Here is a 20393-nt window from a genome sequence, read left to right as displayed (position 1 = left end):
GCTCGGTCTCGCTCCCTCCGGTTTTTTTTTTTATTTTATTTTTTTAACCCCCGCCTATCTTTCCGGCTTAGTCGCGCGCTGCCTCACGCATTCACTGACACTCTTGCGGTGCTTTACGTACCATAACATTAGATGGAGAAGAGAGGGCACGAGCTGCTCTTTGTAAAAGGCTCCTGCTTCATTTGTGAGCAAAGCTGGGTGATGAGTGAGTGAGCGCGCGCGTGCATATGCGTCTATGTGTTAAGGGGAAGCGAGGAGGGAGGGTGGGGTGGTGGTGGTGGTGGGGGTGCCTTTGAATAGGAACCTCACTCACTCACTCACTCGGTGATGCTTCGAGATTCGCCGCTGGAGCCTACTATTCTGCATGCGCGCGCGCAAAAATGGGGATGAAGAAGGAGATGGAGAGAATGAGAGAAAAGCAGAGAGAGAGAAAAGAATGAGGGGGATAGATAGTGATTTGAAGGCTAGAACAGAGAGGAAGAGAGAGACAGAGAGAGAGAGGGGGAGAGAGAGATAGGGATGGAGAGGGAGAATTTGAGAAGAGAGGGAGGGAGTGATGGAGGGTAGAATTTGAGTAGGGAGCGAGAGAGAAAGAAAGAAAGAAAGAAAGAAAGAGAGAGAGAGAGAGAGAGAAGTGAAGGATGAGCGCGGTTAGCCCTGTGAGAGTAATGTCATTATCACGCTCCTTGCCGCACACCACCAGGGCTGCAGGCAGTTGGCATGGCAACCACGGAGGAGAGCCATTTCCTGGTCGGATCGGAGGGAGGGTGTGAGAGCAAGCGAGATAGAGAGAGGAGAGAGAGAGCTACAGCAGGAAAAAAAAAACTGCTGAAAGACAGCGAGGGACAACAGAAGCAGCTCCGTCACTGCTGTACAAAATATAATGGTTGCTATGACAACACTGCCAGTCCACCTCCCAAAACACTACACATAAGTAAGTACAGACACACATACAGATGCAAGTCAGCCCCCTCTGGCAGCTGACCGCCCAGTCCACCCACGCATGACCCTCCAATGCTCCGATGACGGTAATAAGTGCCCTAAAACAAAACAAACATACTCTGCAAAAATGCAGCCATCAATTAAGATAAACAGTCTAATTTATCCAGTCATGGGTGCTTCAGTTACCCTGTTTAATACGAACCACCACCCTCCGCTCACATCCTTGCACAATCGTGTGCTAAAGTGCACATGCTCCCTTGAGAGGCTCTTATTTTCAGATTGAGGGGGGAAAAAAGCCCTGAGATCCAGCCTTGCCCCTGGCCTGACACCCAATATGATAATAACGAGCTTTTAAATAACAAAGAAAGAGGGAACAATAGAAGCAAAAAGGCAACTGAAGAATGGCCAGCTCCCGTCCAAATGACTTGCGCAGCAGCCCGCTATCCAAATACTGCCTCATGAAAGAGAGAAATCAAGCACTGTGAATTCTGCAGGCCCCGGAAAAAATACAATATATTAACCAGGACAAGACTGCCAAAGGCGACATGAACAAATTACAGAGCAACATATATATAACTACAGCGTGAATATTCTGACCAGGCTTCTTAATGGACATTTAGACCATTAACAGAAGCTCATATAATGCTTTATAATGACAATAGTTGGCATATTCTGAAAGATGCAGTAAGGTCGAAAGGTTATTTATGGGTTGTTATTACAAAAGCATTACAGTAGCTCAATAGAGTACAATAGAAATATAATGGCTGTCTTTTTAAGTGCCTTGCTAATAAATGTCTGTCCTACAGAAATAGCTGGTGTATGTATTGGCAGCACTTGCAGGAGTGCTATGGGTTTGTAGATATAGATAGCCATAAAACGGAGCAATTCTGGCATGCTGCCAACAGAACGCCAGGACTACGCTGCTCCTACTACTCGATGACATCACCCCCTGATGATGTAATGCCTGACAAAACAAGCTCAGGTGCTGGCGAGCGCTGTCACTTCGGCAACCACAGACTGTCTGGGGGGAGGGGAGTGCGCGGGGGCATCCGGCATCATTACATCACCACAGCAACGGGGTCACATCCAGGGACAGCTTGCAGTTGCCCAAGAGGCTTTTCAGGAACAAAAGACGCTGGTGTCGTCTCAGCGCTGCTGTCTGCTTGAAAGACTACACAGTCATTTAACCCTTTGAAATCACAGCTATTACTGCTGATAACAAAAGCATGTTGTATTTTTTCTTAGGGGTGAAAAAATGATTAAAACCATTAAATCACAATGAATTGTGTTATTTTGTGTAGCTAATTTTTAATAGTCACATTTGTCTTGTTTGCTCGATCTGAACCTAAGGAAAGATTTATTTTTCTATTTACACAGCAGTGTATTTTATTATAAATGAGTGGACATAATAAGAATCATCAAAATGTATTTATTACTTTCAAAAATTCAATAACATTATTTAAATTGTGCAAACAGCGTTCATACGATTTCTGCAGAGGGAATACTGTTTCTAATTTTCATCACAGTGAGAGCAACAGTGGCTGCATGTTCCAACCAATGACTGCATGTCATGTATATCATATATCCAGTCAACGGCTTCAGCTCCTACATGATTGTAGCCTCTCTCTCGTTAATACAGCTCGTACATTCTTTTTACAATAGAGGCTCACAAAGGCAGATGGAGCTTGCTACTGTTATTGCTAATGTTAGTTTGCTACTCATTGATTTGTCTATAGCTGTCCTGTGAGCTCTATCCAGTATAGTCTGCTGAAGGCATTGCTGTAAAAGCTATTTCAAAAGTGTATTTGAGTGAGAGGCTTACAATCATGCATTGTATCATGCCCACATACAGCACACTGCAGCTGAGCTTCAGCATGGGCTTCTGTGTTTTCGAATGGGTCAAACTAGGTGTTAAAAATAAGAGGTGCTAACCATTAATCATGTTAATATTCATTATTAATGCATTAACTTTGAGAACCTTTTTTTTGATGAAATAAAATACTAGAAAAAGAACACAAACCTGTCTGTACAGGATCTAAATTGAAATGTAAATTGGATGTACATGTAATTCATTATGTACTAATCTGCGGTGTGACATGTCCCAGAAAATTCAAAACTCAATTCAATACAATACAGAAGTGTCTCAATTCAACATATTTTTCGACTTTGCAAGGCATTATGACATTTCCAGGTCTCAATGTCTGAAGGATTAATCTGATAAACAGTATCATCTCTGGCCTCCTAGCTGTTGAGTGGTTTTAATGCCTGGGGGGGGCCACGATTGATCACATGAACACGTTTGGTCACTGAGGAGTAACATGAGGGCTATCAAAGCTCATTATTATCACAGAGGCGACACAGAAAGAAACATACACACATACACACAGCGATTACTGAGATAGAGACAGGCAGAACAGATGCAGAAGTGCAGGGTCAAGATCGCTCAATAGCAGTGCGGTGTCCAGTGGTAAAGAGAAGAAAGAAAAGGGAATGTTTTTGCCCTCGCAGCTCGAGATGAATAAAGCTGGATTACTAATAACATGCACAGCGAGTACAAAGGGGAGACCTAGAATGGCTTTGGCTCTCCAGCAGCAGTTGAGGCGTGAAGAGAGTGATACACTGCCACACGTGAACCTGCTCTTATCCCTTTGCTGCTGAAAAAAGCACAACTGTCCCAGAATTAGCCCTCGCTCACTCCCAAAGCTGACGGAGAGAGAGAATACGAGAAACGAGACAGCAGACAGCATTAATACAGATATCTGAAATCCTTCCAGATCATTCCACTCACACTGTAAGCAGTGCATTCATCTCTTCCAACTGAGGTGAGTGTTTACCATGAGATTATGACATGCTGGTCTACAGGCAAGGAATGGGCGTGGTTATTCAAATGCATGGATAGCAGAACTCATTTGTTTACTTAATCAAGTATTTAAAAAAATAAAAATGAACTGTAAGCCATTTTTAAAAATTCTGTCATGACTTGTTCCCACCCATTATCTAGGTATACAGCACCAAACTGGGAGTGTGAGGGCTGGCACGTGCCTTAGAGGCCTGTAACCACTGCATCTTTCCAAATTGCCATTAACGCAACATCATTGGACAGTAAAACACACTTGTAGGGGAACGCCAACGGACAATTCTGTTATGCAAATACCTGTACTGGTTCAGGAGGGCCATCCTGGCTGAGCTAATAAATGCTGTCTTGGGCTCATGTTCATGGAAGGCTGTTGCATCTCTGGAACGCTGGGTTGCTTTGGTTTTGCATATTTGTGAAAAGTCTCTAGTCCTTCATTAACACTACTTGGTTTCAAACCATCCTTTTACTAAATGTAGTTGCACCACAAATACTTAGGCTGGCCTTACAGGGTGAACTTTTAATGCAACTTTAGTTGCTTGAAACCGACATGAAACTAAATTGCACTTGAGCTGCATAATGTAAACCATCCAACTCGCATGAAACTCAGCTGCACCAGTTGCAAGCATCTCATCTGTTTTAAGAAACAACCCATCAAAACACTGATAATGTGTAACAAGATCATATCAAACAACATCATTTCAACTGACTGGTTTCATCAGGCCAATGGGCAAGGAAACAAAAGAGAAAGTGGTTATCGGATTCGATAGTAATGTTTCTGTAACTAGTTGCATTAACTAGACAGCTAACATTAACAGTTGTGTAAATGGCTGCTTGAGGCTTGGTTTATTCTTCTTTCGCTTTCCGTTATTGTGATTTATGTATCTAGATGTTTAATGTTCTTGACACTCTTTAAGCTTTGTTTTATTTGGATCCAAATTATTCAAAATGAAAATTATGACAGAAGAGGAGACTGAGATGAGCCACCACCAGGATGAGCGAGACAAGTCTAACCATAATGCCTACTTAAACACTAATTTTCAAAGCATCAAATAAGACAAATAGACAGCCAGACAGAGACAGACAGCCAGAGAGACAGATAGACAGCCAGAGAGACAGACAGACAGCCAGAGAGACAGCCAGAGAGACAGATAGACAGCCAGAGAGACAGCCAGAGAGAAAGGTAGATAGCCAGACAGAGACAGATACACAGACAGAGAGACAGATAGACAGACAGAGAGAAAGATAGACAGCCAGACAGATCGAGAGCCAGATAGACAGACAGCCAGACAGACAGCCAGATAGATAGATCGATAGACAGACAGCCAGCCAGACAGCCAGCTAGACAGCCAGACAGATAGATAGATAGATAGATAGACAGACAAAAATGTCTGCTTAGAGTGATGTGTAAATATTGAGCAGATACTAACCTCAACATTAAAAACTAGTTTGTGTGGTGCAGGGTATAGAAACTTTTTCACATTTCAATTAGTTCTACAAATGCTCCCACTGTCTACTATAGATGCTGATGCATTACCAAATCGCCAAATAACTCGACATACTACAGAAAACTGCATGGCAGCACATAGGAATGTGAATCATTCTCATGGTCATTCATCTAAACAAGCTCCTAGAAGGAATAATTACCCCACGACTAAAACTGTGCAAAACAAACCAATTAACCTGCCCGTTTGTAATAAAAGTGGCGAAAACGTATGCTGCCTGTTCTCATCTGCATGCGGCAATCTCGTAAACAACTCTCTCTGCATAATTAAAGAGCATGCAGAAGCACGAACAGCTAGATGACGTCCTGGACAAACGGCATGGTGGGCATAACAACAGAGGCCGATGCCTTTACACTCCCAATGTCAGCGAGCAGCTGCAGTAAATGGTCTATGAGCAGAGAGGGTGAGGGACAGAACTCCAGCAGCTCAGCCTATACAGCTATTGCCTGCTGTGAATTTATTCATTTGGGAGCATTTCCTAAAGCCCTGCATATGCTGCAAATTACACAGCATCCCTTAAACAGCATGCATGCAGCCTACAGGAAGCTGTGTTAAAATCTGTGCTGGAGAACTGCATCCATACCGAGATGCTAATGGGGACAAGGCCTATAAAGGCTTGGTTCTACAGGCAACCCATCCCAGGCTAGACTTGGGCCTATATATGATAACTATCAAAATCACATGTATTCTTATATACTAGTTAGTACTATGTGCTTTTTTGTGTTACATGTAGGAAGAAGCCATTTACTCACAATAGTGCACACTAAAGGGGCAGTTAGGAGAATTAGCTAGCTATCTGTGACTTTGGAGCTTTAGCATTTTACTATAGACTAAAAGAATTATTAAAAATGAGGAACAGATCCACAAAAACTTCAGTCCTTATGCTGACAGATGCTTTAAAAGTTCCAGTGCAGAGTTACTCAGTGCTTAAGTTGTTTTTTTGACCAGATTCCTCTGTACTTCTACTCAAGTAGAAGTACAATAATAATAATAATAATAACAACAATACTACTACTACTACTGATAACAATAATAATAATTATGTATTTATACAGCACTTTTCATACCAGGGGGCAGGTCAAAGTGCTTTACAGACAGGTGATAAAACATAGTTATACAAGAAATCATTATAATTTAATTAGAATCAGATGAAAATGAAAAAAAAAAAATCAAATAACAATATAATCGCCACAAGACGTACAGCTTTAATTAAAAACTGAGTTAAACATAGATAATAATAATAATAGATTTTAGATGTTTCTTAAAAGTGAGCACTGAGCTTGACTGTCTAATAAAAGGTGGAATTGAGCTCCACAGTTTGGAAGTTGAATAACTGAAAGAGGCCATGTTTTCTGTATTTTACAGATGGTATCTGTAGAAGGCCACTATCTGCAGATCTTAGATTATGTGCCAGAACTTAAACAGACAGACTCTGTGATGTAAAGCAGGTGCTTTACGGTTATTTTGAGCTTTAAAAACTAGTGGTAGAACCTTGAAATCTATCCTGAATGATACAGGCAGCCAGTGCAGTTATTCCAAAACGGGAGTGATGTGATCTCTCTGTTTTGTTTTTGTTAGGATGCTGCTGCATTTTGTACGAGTTGTAAGGGATGCGCAGTTTTCCTATGAAGTCCAGTAAGAAGTGCTTTACAGTAGTCAAGTCTGTTTGTAACAAGGAAGGTGGGAAGGTGCTTTTACTTGAGCATTGATTTAGGCTACTCTACTCATCTTGTATATAGCATATTCTTTAGTAATATACAGGACAATGTGGTAAAACTAATGCTATGCTTACAATTTGGAAATTTGGAGACCACTCTGGTGGAAATGTGTAACTACAAGCAAAAAGTGCAATTTTTACAAAAATGTTATGTAGTGCAGTTTAATGTTGTATTCTAATATATAAAAGAATTTTAGTGTTGATATAGCTAACTTAGTCTGTCAGTTACACCTAAAGTTGAATATTCAGAAATGCATACAATTATAGACAATTAGAGATATCAAATGATTTATAGTTATAATAAATAACATGACACATCATGACTTTTCACCTTATTACCCACAGTTCTTTTGATGCTGATTTGCCGCCTACAGGAGGTCACTGCAGACATGTTTTCTTCTCTACCAGTGTGGACATCTTGTCCAAGCATGCACATGCAGGAAGAGGATTTCCTCACTGACTGAGGGAGTGGAGCGCTGTTCCTTAAGGAAAGGAAGAGAGGCGGAACGGACTCCAACTCAACAATAGTTCTGGAGGGTTTGGCAGCTCCTTTAATCGAAGAGTTTAAGAGGTCAGAGGAATACAGCAGACGCAAGAGACGCCTTTTAGCAAAAAGTAGGTCAGGAACATTAAAATGCGTTTGTATTGCTACATGCATAGACACACATCCCACACTCCAGCACATCAATAGTAAAAAAAAAAACATGCTCACATAATACATTTCTAGGAATTATACTATAAAAGATTTATCTTGCCCAAATGGACAATAATATGGTGCTCACTGGAAACATTTAATGAAAAAGTTGAGGTTTAGCAGGTTACAGACCTTTGCCCTCATTTTTCAGACATAATCAATTGCCATTAACGGTCTTAAATGCAGGCCCCTGCCTACACAAAGACACACTCACAGTAAAGCTAAAGATAACTGAGAAGTGAAAAAGAGGACCAATGGGTGAAGCTGAGATAACGACTGGTTCAGACAGAGCTGGAGACAGAGGCAGAGAGTCAATAATTCATACTAGACAGATTATGCCACTCTTTTTCTGTTCCTCTCTGCCTCTCTCTCTTTACCACACACACATGCTCAAATGTCCAGTCATGGAGGAATCTGTCCTTCTCTGACCCCTAGCTGTGTGTTCATTGAAAGTCAACTGTAGCCAAACAAAACTCTCTCTGAACCTGTCCGGAACTGTTCGAACCAATCCATAACTTGAAAAAAATTCTGCCTGAACTCGACTGCAGCCTGACAAAATTCTGTCCAAACTCGACAGCAGCCAACAATATGCTGTCCCTATCCAACTGTGGTCAACAAAAATTCTGTCCAATTCCAACTGTAGTCAAAAATGATATCCAAGCCTGAATCTGACTGTAGCCCAACAAACTTTACACTTACATTTATGGTATTTGGCAGATGCTTTCATCCAGAGCGACTTACAATTTGATCATTTTTACACAGGTAGGCGAAGGTAGTGTTAGTAGTTAGAAGGTAGTCTTGCCCAAGGGCTCTTACTGGTATAGTGTAGGATGCTTAACAAGGCGGGTCCCAGCCTACAGCATAGAACGCAGAGGTGTTACCCACTACACTATACCAACCACTACACTATACCAACCACTACACTATACCAACCACTATACAAACATCTGTCCAATCCCGACTGCAGTCAACAAACTTCTGTCCAATCCCAAATGCAGTCAACAAAATTCTATCCAATCCCAACTGCAGTCAACAAAATTCTATCCAATCCGGAACCTGACTGCAGCCCATTAAAATTATGTCTGAACCTGACTGTAGCCAAACAGTATTACATCCAAACCTAACTGTGTCCTAAATGCAAGCCATAATCTGCAAGTTGGTAGACGGGCTATGAGAAACCTAAATACATAGCATAGTAACTCAAGCCCAACAAATATTGAATAAATAATGAAGTGAATAGTCAAGCTCCCATTTGGTCTGGATATTACAGATATGTAGGTCCTTTAACCACTTTCAGTGGAGCATGTAATCACAAGAAACTTTCAGTAGCATGAAACAAATACACTGACACTGATAAAGAACTAGTGGGGTACATATGGAGAATAAGTGCATGTAGGATGGAATCTGAAAACCAGATATAAAGAAAAGACAGCAGTCACATATTAGAGAGACAACACACGGTATCCTGCCATTAAAGAGAAATTCCTCATGTGTGGCTTGTAGTATAAAGATGTGTGCAGTTGTGTGTGGTATATATCCTATGAAGTAAAGGCCTTTTGTGCTTCTTTGTAGCCCAATGCAGCAACAGCACCAATCACAGAGGACAGCTCTAAAAATAGAGCCCCCTCTTCACAAGAACACCTGACAAATCTCTCTCTCTCTTATTCCCCTTTCCTCTGTGTCTCATTCCCTTTTCCTCTCTCTCTCATTCCCTTTTCCTCTCTCTCTCTCTCTCTCATTCCCTTTTCCTCTCTCTCTCTCTCTCATTCCCTTTTCCTCTCTCTCTCTCTCTCTCATTCCCTTTTCCTCTCTCTCTCTCTCTCTCTCTCTCATTCCCTTTTCCTCTCTCTCTCTCTCTCTCTCTCTCTCTCTCTCTCTCTCTCTCTCATTCCCTTTTCCTCTCTCTCTCTCTCTCTCTCTCTCTCTCTCTCTCTCTCTCTCTCTCTCTCTCTCTCTCTCTCTCTCCCTTTTCCTCTCTCTCTCTCTCTCTCTCTCTCGGTACTGCAGATCCAATACCTGTTTCTGCAGTAATTAGATTCAGTGAGGAGTGAAGAACGAAGCATAACCATCAGCAGTGGTCTATCAAAAGCAGAGCCTCCAGCACACACAGCGTTGTTGTTATACCTCATCAGAACGTGGAGTCATACATACTGCATGTCCTATAATAATTTTCCTTACATGTATAATAGATGTGATGATTATACAATGAAGCAAGTATCCATACATTACGACAATATGACCCATATGTTATATATGTGTATATGTATATACACACACACCGATCTGGCATTACATTATGACCACCTCCTTGTTTCTATGCTCACTTGCTATATAGGTGCACTTTGTAGCTCTACAATTACAGACTGTAGTCCATCTGTTTCTCTGATACTTTGTTAGGCCCCTTTTACCCTGTTCTTCAGAGGTAAGGACCCCCATGGACCCTTACAGAGCAGGTACTATTTGGGTGGTGGATCATTCTCAGCACTGCAGCAACACTGATGTGGTGGTGGTGTATTAGTGTATGTGGATCAGACACAGCAGTGCTGCTGGAGTGTTTAAACACCTCAGTGTCACTGCTGGAGTGAGAATAACCAAAAATATCCAGCCAACAGCATCCTGTGGGCAGCGTCCTGTGACTACCAGGGAAGGACTAAAGGATGTTTAGCTCAAAGTACAGCAAGAGATGAGCTATCGTGTCTGAGTTTACATCTACAGGGTGGACCAACAACACAGATACGTCTAATAGAGTGGACAGTGTGTGGACACAGTGTTTAAAAAATTCCAGCACTGCAGTGCTGAGAATTATCCACCACCCAAATAGTACCTCCTCTGTGAGGGTCCTGACCACTGAAGAACAGGGTAAAAGGGGGCTAACAAAGTATCAGAGAAACAGATGGACTACAGTCTGTAATTGTAGAACTACAAAGTGCACCTATATAGTAGGAGGAGCTGATAAAATGGACAATGAGCGTAGAAACAAGGAGATGGCCACAATGTTATGCCTGATCGGTGTACAAGATTAAGTAGATTACAGTGTTTATCAGATGTTTCCTTCAATACAGAACAAGCATATTAAAATCAGATGCAACGATAATAATATAGTATTACTAGAAGTACAGTGTCTAACTCTACCTTCACTTTAAAACTTTAATAACTGTTAAACTAAATGCTTTTCAACAAAACTTTTGTAAAAAAGCACTTTTACTTTACATTTTTGTAGACTTGTTTTTCTTTGATTTCCCTATTAAGAACACTTGGACTGAAATGCAGGAAAACAGACACACATAGACACACTCTCTCTCTCTCACACACACGAGCCACCTCCCTGACTGGAGGAGGCTTGTGCACAGAGCAGGTCTGGATCTTTATCAGGCGCCACAATTAAGATTAGCCAGGCCACAAACTGTCCAATTGCTGTTGTTATCACAGGCTGTAATCCTCCAAGTGTGGCGAAACCATCTATTTTCTATCTTTCTCTGCTTTGATTAGTTGTGCTCTCACCCTGCAGGCTGGGAGTACAGCAGCAGGCTTATTAGGCTAATGCTATATCAGCTTCACTGGAGCTTAGCACAGTTTGTACAGATTAAAGCTAGAAGTATTACACCTACAGTACATTCAGCATCGCTGAACCTTAGAAATAGCAACTACTGGAAAAAAGAAAGCATCCAATACAGCACAAAACAGCAGGGTATAACTATGGAAGCCCATTTCCGCCAGGAAGAGGGGAAAAATATTACCTATATTTTGTTTTTTGTTCTGTTTCTGGCAGTTATATGTCAAATTTTTGACTTGGTGTTTCGAAATAATGACTTATTTTCTCAAACTATTGACTTCTATGTTGAAATAATGACTTACTGTATCAAAATAATAATTCACTATGCTGTAATAACGGATAAAGTATTACATTCTTGACATTTGATTGAAGACAATATTTTAAAAAATATAATTTTGAGATACCAGGTGAATATTTCAGAAAAAAATTATGTATTATTCTCTCTAAATATTTCAAAATAACTTATTATTTCAAGATTTTAGGAGAAAATAAGTCATTATTTGGATATAAATTATATTTTAAAAAATACATCAATATTTTGGCTACTGCTAGAAACAGAGATGGGGTGGGGGGGTGGGGAATCTCCTCTACTTGGCAAGAATGAGCTTCCACAGAAATCATTACATACAAGCACAAACTCTCAGCCTGAGATTGTGTGTCTGTGCGTATACAATGAAACGCACAAATTACCTTCAGAATGTTATTATCAGACAATCATACAAACACAGCCAAACGCAGGTGCGCTCTCTAGCTCTCTCTCACATACACATATACGCACACACAGAAACGAACAATGAGTAAGTACAATACCTGAGCTTTAATGCATTCCTGAGGAGGGGCCAGAATGAGATGAGAGCAGAGGAGAGAAGCAGAGAAGATGACGGTTATAAACAGCACTGAGAGTTTTTCAGACACGCACGCACACAGAGCTGGCGCAGCCGAGCCCTGCTGAAAAGCACTTTGCAAGTCATACTACGGGAGGAGGAGAGGGACACATTCTTCATAAAGCTACCTCGATCAGAGCGGTCTCCAGGGGCGACAGAGGGCAGTGCTGAGGACACACAGACACACACGGTACTGTGCTCGCATCAGAGACCACCCCTCATTTATTTATTTTCAGTCACAACAACCATTAAGAGTATTTTGTTCTTCACAATCAAAAAAACAAAAAAAAAAAAACAAAACAGCAAATATATAAAAGAATCACACAGAAGACTAAACAACTAAATATATTATCACATGTTTGTGTTTAGTGTGTCCATCCTTCCCCTTTATTATGGCATTATATTGAAAGACTTTTTTTTTTAATAGAAATTTTCAAAGATTTTTTTTCTTAGTTCAGTCTTAGAAGTTGGTTTCACTTTCTCTTTCCCATAATCCACGTTAACTCAAACACATTCATTGATGCTGAAGTCTGGACTCTAGAAGTGGGGTGGTCAGTCTACAGCTCTGGGAAACACCAGCAGCTTCTTTTTTGATTTTCTATTTTATTTATTTATTTTTTTAATTTATTTTATTATTGAAAGCTTTTTGGCAGCTGCACATCCTTTCAGACCCATAGCACTGAGTGGTCTTCTCATGGACAGAAGGATGGACAGAAACACCTGCATATTTTTTAGATCTGAAGCAGCTTGATTTTCTCCTCTCTCTTTCAAAGAAGAAAGCTTTAAATGCTTTTTATCAAAACTGATGATGACAGTTCTGGTGGTCTACCAAATCTTGCACGGCTGTTAGGAGTTTCATTTTTTCGCCACTGGAGGTCCAGATTTTGTAAACTCCTGTATCTACCTTTGACATTCTCTGTGCAAATAGATTATCATACATTGAATCTCCTCAGAAATTGCTCCTGAAAAATTGATAATGTACTTAATGACCATTTTAACTGGAAATTAACTAACCAAAATGTGCTCTCTGACTTTTGCACAGTACTGTTTGCACACATGGCATCATTCAATACAAAGTACAAAGCACAGACACACAGGAGCGTTCCACAAAAGCGAGTATGCCCCAAAAACCCCCAAAACCCCCCATAAAACTCAAATGGACACATACACTTTAACAAGCAAGACACTGAACTAATTATGCATCTAAATAGCTCAGAAAGCCTGATTCAAAACACTGTGACTATGTTGCCTGAGGGAGTCCATTTAGCTATTGAACAATTAACACTGATTGGCTTAGAGAGAGAGGGAGAGGGAGAGCGTAATGGTGCCCATTTGAAGGCCAGAACAAGGCACTATCTATGAACTGGCTGTGTGGATGGAGCACATTCCACTCCACTGCCATTTGAAAACACTGGGGGCTCAGACGGCCTCTCTCACTCCGCTAACAAACACCACTTGCATTTGGTTCATTTCCTCGGCAATTCAGTCACAACTCCGAACTGGTAGTTCGCCATTTTAACTAAAGTGTTAGCCCATGTTGGTCTTTAAAGCAATGGTTTGACCAAAAATTCAGATTTACGCAATTTCCCCTTTAAGCCAAATGTAGTGAAATATTTGAGGCACATATGCTACCTTAGTTTGGTACTGGAGCTACAGAACTAAGATGGCTTACAAGTAATGTAAATGTCCATCACAAACAGACTTGCTTATGTTGTTTCTGACTCTTTATACAACAGTTAGTTCTGGCTATGCAAGCTGATTGATTGAGAAGTGTTCTAACTTTGCTGTTATTTCGCCATAACATCATGTTTTTTTACTGTATCACTCCGCTGAGATGCCGTTGCTAAGTAACAACTTTAATAGCTGTAGGAGACACTCAAGCCGTTTGAACGTTTTTACTTCTTACCTTGCAAACAAATAAAATTACATTTGACCAACAGTCGATTTGGTCAGACTCTGAAGACGAGACTACACTAAATTCCCAAACTGTCATCGTCACTGAGCAGCTTTTCAGTCGGCATCTGTGACAGAAGAACAGCTAACCCACCTGGAATCGGCCAGAAATGAACTGAATACCATTCGTCAAACTAAATGTGTTGTAAGACACTTTACAGACTGGCTGGAACAAAGCAACATTAATACTGATCTAGCAAATGACACAACTGAGCTAAACTTGATATTGCGACAGCTTAATGGCTCAGGTAGTGTTTCAAAAGGTGAGGCTTACAGCAGACTGTGCAGCGAGTGAGCGGAGTTCGTTACTGATGTAGCAACAAGCTGCTTGTTAAAGAACTATAATTTGGCGGAAGGAACTGCGAACATTAAAACATATTGAAACATATTTAACACATTACACGTTCGCGGCCCAGTTTACTCATTACTTTATTTAACTGTTGTATAAAAGCAACAGAACACTCAAGGTCGTGTGTTATCACGAACACCATCATGGCTGTGATGATCTACGGTACGAGCCGAAGGCTGCGACCAATTCACAGCCGTAATGTTATTTCATGATAACGCACTCTTGTTTTCTACTGCTTAAGTATGACATACAGATTTCAGTAAAAATGGACAAACATACAAACTTCTAGTCTTTAGCTACGCAATGTACTTTTGCCCATTTTTATAGATACAGTATGTGATGCAGTGTCAGAATTCACATAAGCAGGCCTGCTTGAGATCACTCAACAACTTAACCTGGTCCAAGACAGTACAAGAATGATTTAGACATGCACTTAACACAATGCTAACTGTTATCTGTCAGCTGTTTACATTTATAGTTCCAGTGCATAACTAAAGAAGCCTCTAACACATCTTGGTTGACTGACTACATCTTGGTGGTCTGCTGGACTGTTTTGAATTAATGGACCATTGCTAGAATACATGGAGAGTAATTGTGTTCTTTGTTAAAGACAGCTCAAATTATATTTAAATAGCTCAAAGTTTCAGCTGATGAAGTACTAAAAGCAAAACTGAATGAAAGGTTTCTGAATGGAGCCCTATTTGAGCTAGATTAGCTTTATCTGGGGAGGTACCATAATTTAAATGCGACCCAACGAAACCCATAATTTGATCCAGTACGAATCTACAGTTCTAACAGCTCATAATTGTAGAGTGAATAGTTTTCTGTAATTAGTTGAACTAGGGGTCCCTCAGTAACAGCAGTTCTGATCCAAACCACCTCATGCTAATAAGATGATTTTATCTATTCTGCGACAAATTATGTCACAATATGCTTTGCATATCATGGATATCATCAGTACTTAAAGAACACTGATTGACTATATGTCTCATTAGAAAGTGAGCATAATCAGGCCTGTTTAATTGGATTTTGTGCAGTGCATTTTGTAAAACACGGGATAAAATCATCATCATCATATTATTATTATTATTATTATTATTATTATCCCACCAGTCACAGAAGACACTATTGCACTACAGCTTCTAGTTCGTATGTTCCAACTAATTCAATCTCAGAAAAATTAACTAATGTGAAGCATATTGTGTACTGTTAAAATGTCTTGAAGTATTGTGATACAATATTTTTGCCATGTTGCCCAGCCCTCCATATGGCTGTGTGGTGGGTTGTTGCTGTTACCGAGTGTGCCACTTGTAGCATAATCTTAAAGTCAGTATCTGGACTGCAACTTTTCAGTCCATCTGTGGAATCTGGCAAAACGAAACAGAGATTTTTATTCTGCACTAAGTAGCCAGTCAGGTTCCTTACAAACATGAAGTAGGGCTGGGTATTAAAAACTGGTTTGCAAGACCAATACCTTGATTTTAATACCAATTCCTGAATGCTACTTTTTCAATACCTTCTTTTAAATTACAAATGAAATACAGATCACAATGGATTGCAGAATATTTGAGATGCACCGTTAATAGCATGCACAATGTAGTCTAGGCAGCCAAGCACCCGGTTTTGGAACATGCATTGTTTCTGGCTCACTGACAGAGACTTAAAACTTAGATAGTGAGATGTAGGATTGAAATCAACTTTTTTTTTTGTTGTTTTTTCTACTTGGTAGTATTTCATATTTTTGGCTATGGGTCAAAGTTCCTGAAAATCCTAGCGAGATAGGATTCATCAGCCCAGAAAAGTGGCCCTTTAAAGTCGCTCCCGCCAGTCACATAAGACGCTGCTCTGCAGGGCTTATTCAAAGTGGTCTGCACATGATCTTTGTTTGGCAACATGCACCCACGTCTCCACTCTCTTCCCACAGACTGCTTCAAGAACTGGGAGTGGTTTGGGAGAAAAACGTGCGGGGTCATGGGAAAGTTTTGTTGTCTCTTTTGCTAACTCTGGCCCAAGGCTAAAGGAATATGATGCAAAGCGTTTTCCTGTGCATGGGAGCAAATTATTCCCAAACAAGTAAGGGAACACTGGCACTTTTCCTTTGGGAATGAGAGGAATTCAAGGAACGGAGGAGAGCAAAATTGGGGCGGGGGGATGAAAAAAGAGGAATGTGCCTACGTGAGTTCTCATTTCAGATGTGCATACCAACACTGCAGGGAACAGTGAAAAAAACCCACACCCTATAAGCAAAACACAAACATTAAAAGATGATTACGCTGGCACTTTCCTGCAGCATCAGTCTGTGCAACGAACCCAAGCTGGACTCTACGAAGGTGTTCCAACAGCATATCAACAACGCTCATCTTTGACCAGGGCTGTCGCAATTACTCAATAAAATAATCAGCGATCAAATTTTACTTTCTCTGATGTTCAGCCCAGCATTTCCTACTGATATTAAGCTGACACAGATGCCTGGTATCGGATCAGTGTCATCTATGTATAGTGTTTAGGTTAGGGATGCAAAGATTAGTATTTTTTGCAGCTGATTCTAATTTTTTTTATGTTTATTTGTGTTTTAAGCATGAAGCTCACACAGTGTAAGTTAAACAAACAAACACAGTAGCACATTTCTAGTACTTTCTATCAGTAACAGTATAATGAATATTACTTACTCTTTTATAAGCCAAACTAGTATTTAAACTGTGTAAATGGAAAATCAGTTTTAAAAAAAACCTTATTTAAACAACACTAATCTAAGTGCTACAATGAAAGTAACAGAAACTTATGTCATTTTTGTGCATCAGTAACATTCAAACACCAAACACAGCACGTCGCATGTTATGCAGCTATTTTAAAAACATTAAAAATTTCAATAAAGACTGGCCAATATAAAAATAAATAAATAATAATTTAATGATAAGGCATCCATAGTATCTTTTTTTTTTTTAAATAAGAAAGAATTTTTAAATTAATTAAAGAATTTTTTAATTCTTTCTTGTTTTGTCTGTTATGAACAATGTATTTCGGAATTCATGCAAACAGTTGTTACAGTTTTGTTGTTTTTATTAAAACTCTGTTTAGACACTTAATTCCCAAAAGTCTAGAGTACTTTGTTATTACTATAACTGATAATGACAGCCCTCTATTCAACCTCTGTCTTTTATCTGTCTCAGGCAGCATCCATAAATGTGTGTATATTTTTAAAACATGTTTTTTCCCTCTGTGCTTTGGCCTCCCATCCACAAACAAAAAGAATTATCAGTCACTGAAAACAGGTTTTTTAAAATGCTCTCCATAATGCCAATGGAGTAAGAAGATAAAGAGACTTTTAAGAGATGGTGGCGCAGCCCTGACAACATAAATTACCCCACAGCAGCAAGCAGTAGGCCTTTGTTTTGCTTTTTGAAGCTTTTATTTTCTGGTAGAAACTGGACTTTGGTTCTGTGTGAAACACTGAATTTCAGAGGTCTTAAAGCCTAGTGTGTTTGTATGTCGCTGATTTGCACAAACATACAAATCCCTCAGGGCCTTTTGGGCCTTCAGATAAAAGTCTAATGATTTTTGTGATTTAACATAATTGAGATTTAACAGTGGAGTCAACCAATCGTGATTTGATTCACACTGGGTGGGACCAATTCCATGAAAAAAAGAAAAAACCTCTCGGTAACTAGCTCTTCTAGAAGTCCTCAATAGATCAGTGACTGTGAATAAGAGTGGTAGCTTGACCACCACATTTGGAAAATGGTGTTTTACATCTCAGCACTTAACCTATGATGGACAGAAAATGGTCTGTAGCTTTGTGCCAACATGGATCTGAGATCCTTTAGGGGTGCTAGCAAAAATCAGTCATAGTAGGAGCGTTCGGACCAAGTTACCTTGGTTGAAGGCCTGAAATGAAGGCCTGGCTCTAACGGTCACATTTCTCCACTCTCCATCATCATCTCTACTGAGCAGGAATGCTCCTGTGACTATCATGGACCGAGAAAATGTTCAATGACGCTTTATTTATTTATTTTTTTAGGACAAAAAAGTACATTTTCAAAAATATAACAATACCTGTGGAGCACTAATGCAAAATGTTCTTCTACCACTGCTTAATAAATACCATCTTTCCCCTAAAGCTGTCTGCCTCCACTCAGTCACATGCTGAGTTTGAAGCAGATGAGCGTGTAATGGAGCTTTGCTACCTATAGAGGATTAGCCTGTGTGGAGAAACACGGCCGTGTGAAAATGAGGCTTCTACCCACATTCCCTCTCTTTATTTCCTGAACCGAGCTGGATGTGACTGATGTTGCGCGCACAGCACCACACAAAGCACTAAATACACATACAGGCACAAAGCGGCGCAGAGCATCATACCACAACGAGCTGCACAGAGCACAGTGTGGATTCAGAGCAGAAACTGCTGGCGCAGACAGAGTCTTTAGCCAGCACAACACGGTCCTTCTGACAATGGACATGCACAACAACAACTAGAGCACCTCGAGAGAGTGAATACGAAAGCCAGCACAAAACAGAACGAAAAGGTCAGGAGAGAAAAACAGACAAGTATGGCACCAACATTAACAACAAAAAGAACTTCAGACAAACAGCTACAAAGCCAGCATTCAGTCACACAGCACAACACAAAGTACAGCTAAGGTGGAACACTAGCACATTGACAGAGCTATGGAACATCCGAGAAGGAGAAAGCGAGCAGAAACTAAACAGACACAGCTAGCTAAAGGTATGCTAACTCATGCTAGCATGGAGAGATGAAAGTAGGGGAGGCTGCTTAGCAGAGAGCTGGCAAGAAAAACAAACACTGAGGTAAAGGCAAAGACGAAGAAGAAGAGTGCAGGAATGAAAAAGGCCACCCAGAAATAAGGATGCAGGTACGAGGTGAGGCACGACGTGAGGTACACAAAACCAGACAGAAAGCTTAGCCAAGGAACTACAGGAGACGTGACTAGCATGAAAGCTAGCAGCAACGCTGTGGAAAAAGAGGACATATATAAAGCTAAAACAGGGATGTATTTGGCCAGAGTGGTGTAGAAGAGCTTTGGATACCTTTACGTAAAAAAAATGGGACTTATTATTTATTTAAGTCTCCATTTATTCTGTCAGACTCCCTACCTCCCTGATTCTAGGCTTAATTTCAGAGTTTTTAACATGGCATACGTGTCAAGAGCAAAACATATACCAATTAATGTGCATTAACTTTCCAAAGACATCGAAAGCACAAAGTGTTCAATCTGCGTTTGCCCTGTTACCTGCAGTTAAAGGGCAAATCCACGCATTTTTCAAAATCTCTGTATCATTCCTTCACTCAGATGTAGTCATTCAGGGTGGTTTGATGTAAAATGGTTCAGGGCAGAGCGGTGATGATAGAAACCAAAAGGTTGAAGTATGTACAGTAAAAATTTAGTTTATTATGCAACATGATTAGCAAATTCACACATTTTCTACACGTATGCTTATAATGGCATATCTGAAAAAATAAAAGGTCTTTTTTTGTCCTACTGTATCCAGCATGTACCTCTCCACCATGACTGGATTACAAAAAGATTCAGGCTAAAATATTTCTGCAAAGCTATTGTAAACAACGTCTCGGACCACAGGCAAAGAATAAGTAATAATTTCATGTAGTTTCTTTCTTTTAACATTTCGGACATCTGGTTCCCATCACCACTGCTACGAACAAGTCGGACTTGTTAAGTTTCTCCAGAATGGAGCATTTTACCATAAACCACTCTGAATTACTTTATTTACATCTTAGCCATTTTATTTTTTTGTGATCCATTTATTTATTTAAAAGTAACATTTTAATTCCAGAGAAATTGAAAAAAAAAAAACTGGAATTCTCCATCAATAATCAGTGATAATAGACTAGATATAGATCTAGCTTGGCCATATTTCCTGTAACATAGAGAGCTCAAAATTCTCATTCAGAAATTCCACCACTG

General features: G+C 40.1%; 1 protein-coding gene across 6 annotated transcripts in view; it reads right to left on the bottom strand.

Moving 5' to 3' along the window:
• The window catches only part of rapgef2 (Rap guanine nucleotide exchange factor (GEF) 2), a 154883-nt gene that overhangs the window by 55114 nt on the left and 79376 nt on the right, over positions 1-20393 (bottom strand). For 5 of the 6 annotated variants that reach the window (XM_017692038.2, XM_037540379.1, XM_037540380.1 and 2 more), the window contains one exon: positions 12076-12093. The exons of the other annotated variant lie outside the window; for it this stretch is intronic. In XM_017692038.2, coding sequence (XP_017547527.1) covers positions 12076-12093 — 18 coding nt within the window. The remainder of the gene's footprint in view (positions 1-12075; positions 12094-20393) is intronic. 6 annotated transcript variants of the gene reach the window in all.

Source organism: Pygocentrus nattereri, chromosome 8, assembly GCF_015220715.1.
Source record: "Pygocentrus nattereri isolate fPygNat1 chromosome 8, fPygNat1.pri, whole genome shotgun sequence".
Lineage (NCBI taxonomy): Eukaryota > Metazoa > Chordata > Actinopteri > Characiformes > Serrasalmidae > Pygocentrus > Pygocentrus nattereri.
The sequence above is the reverse complement of the archived record's forward strand: the minus strand, read 5'-3'. Positions and strand labels throughout refer to the sequence as shown.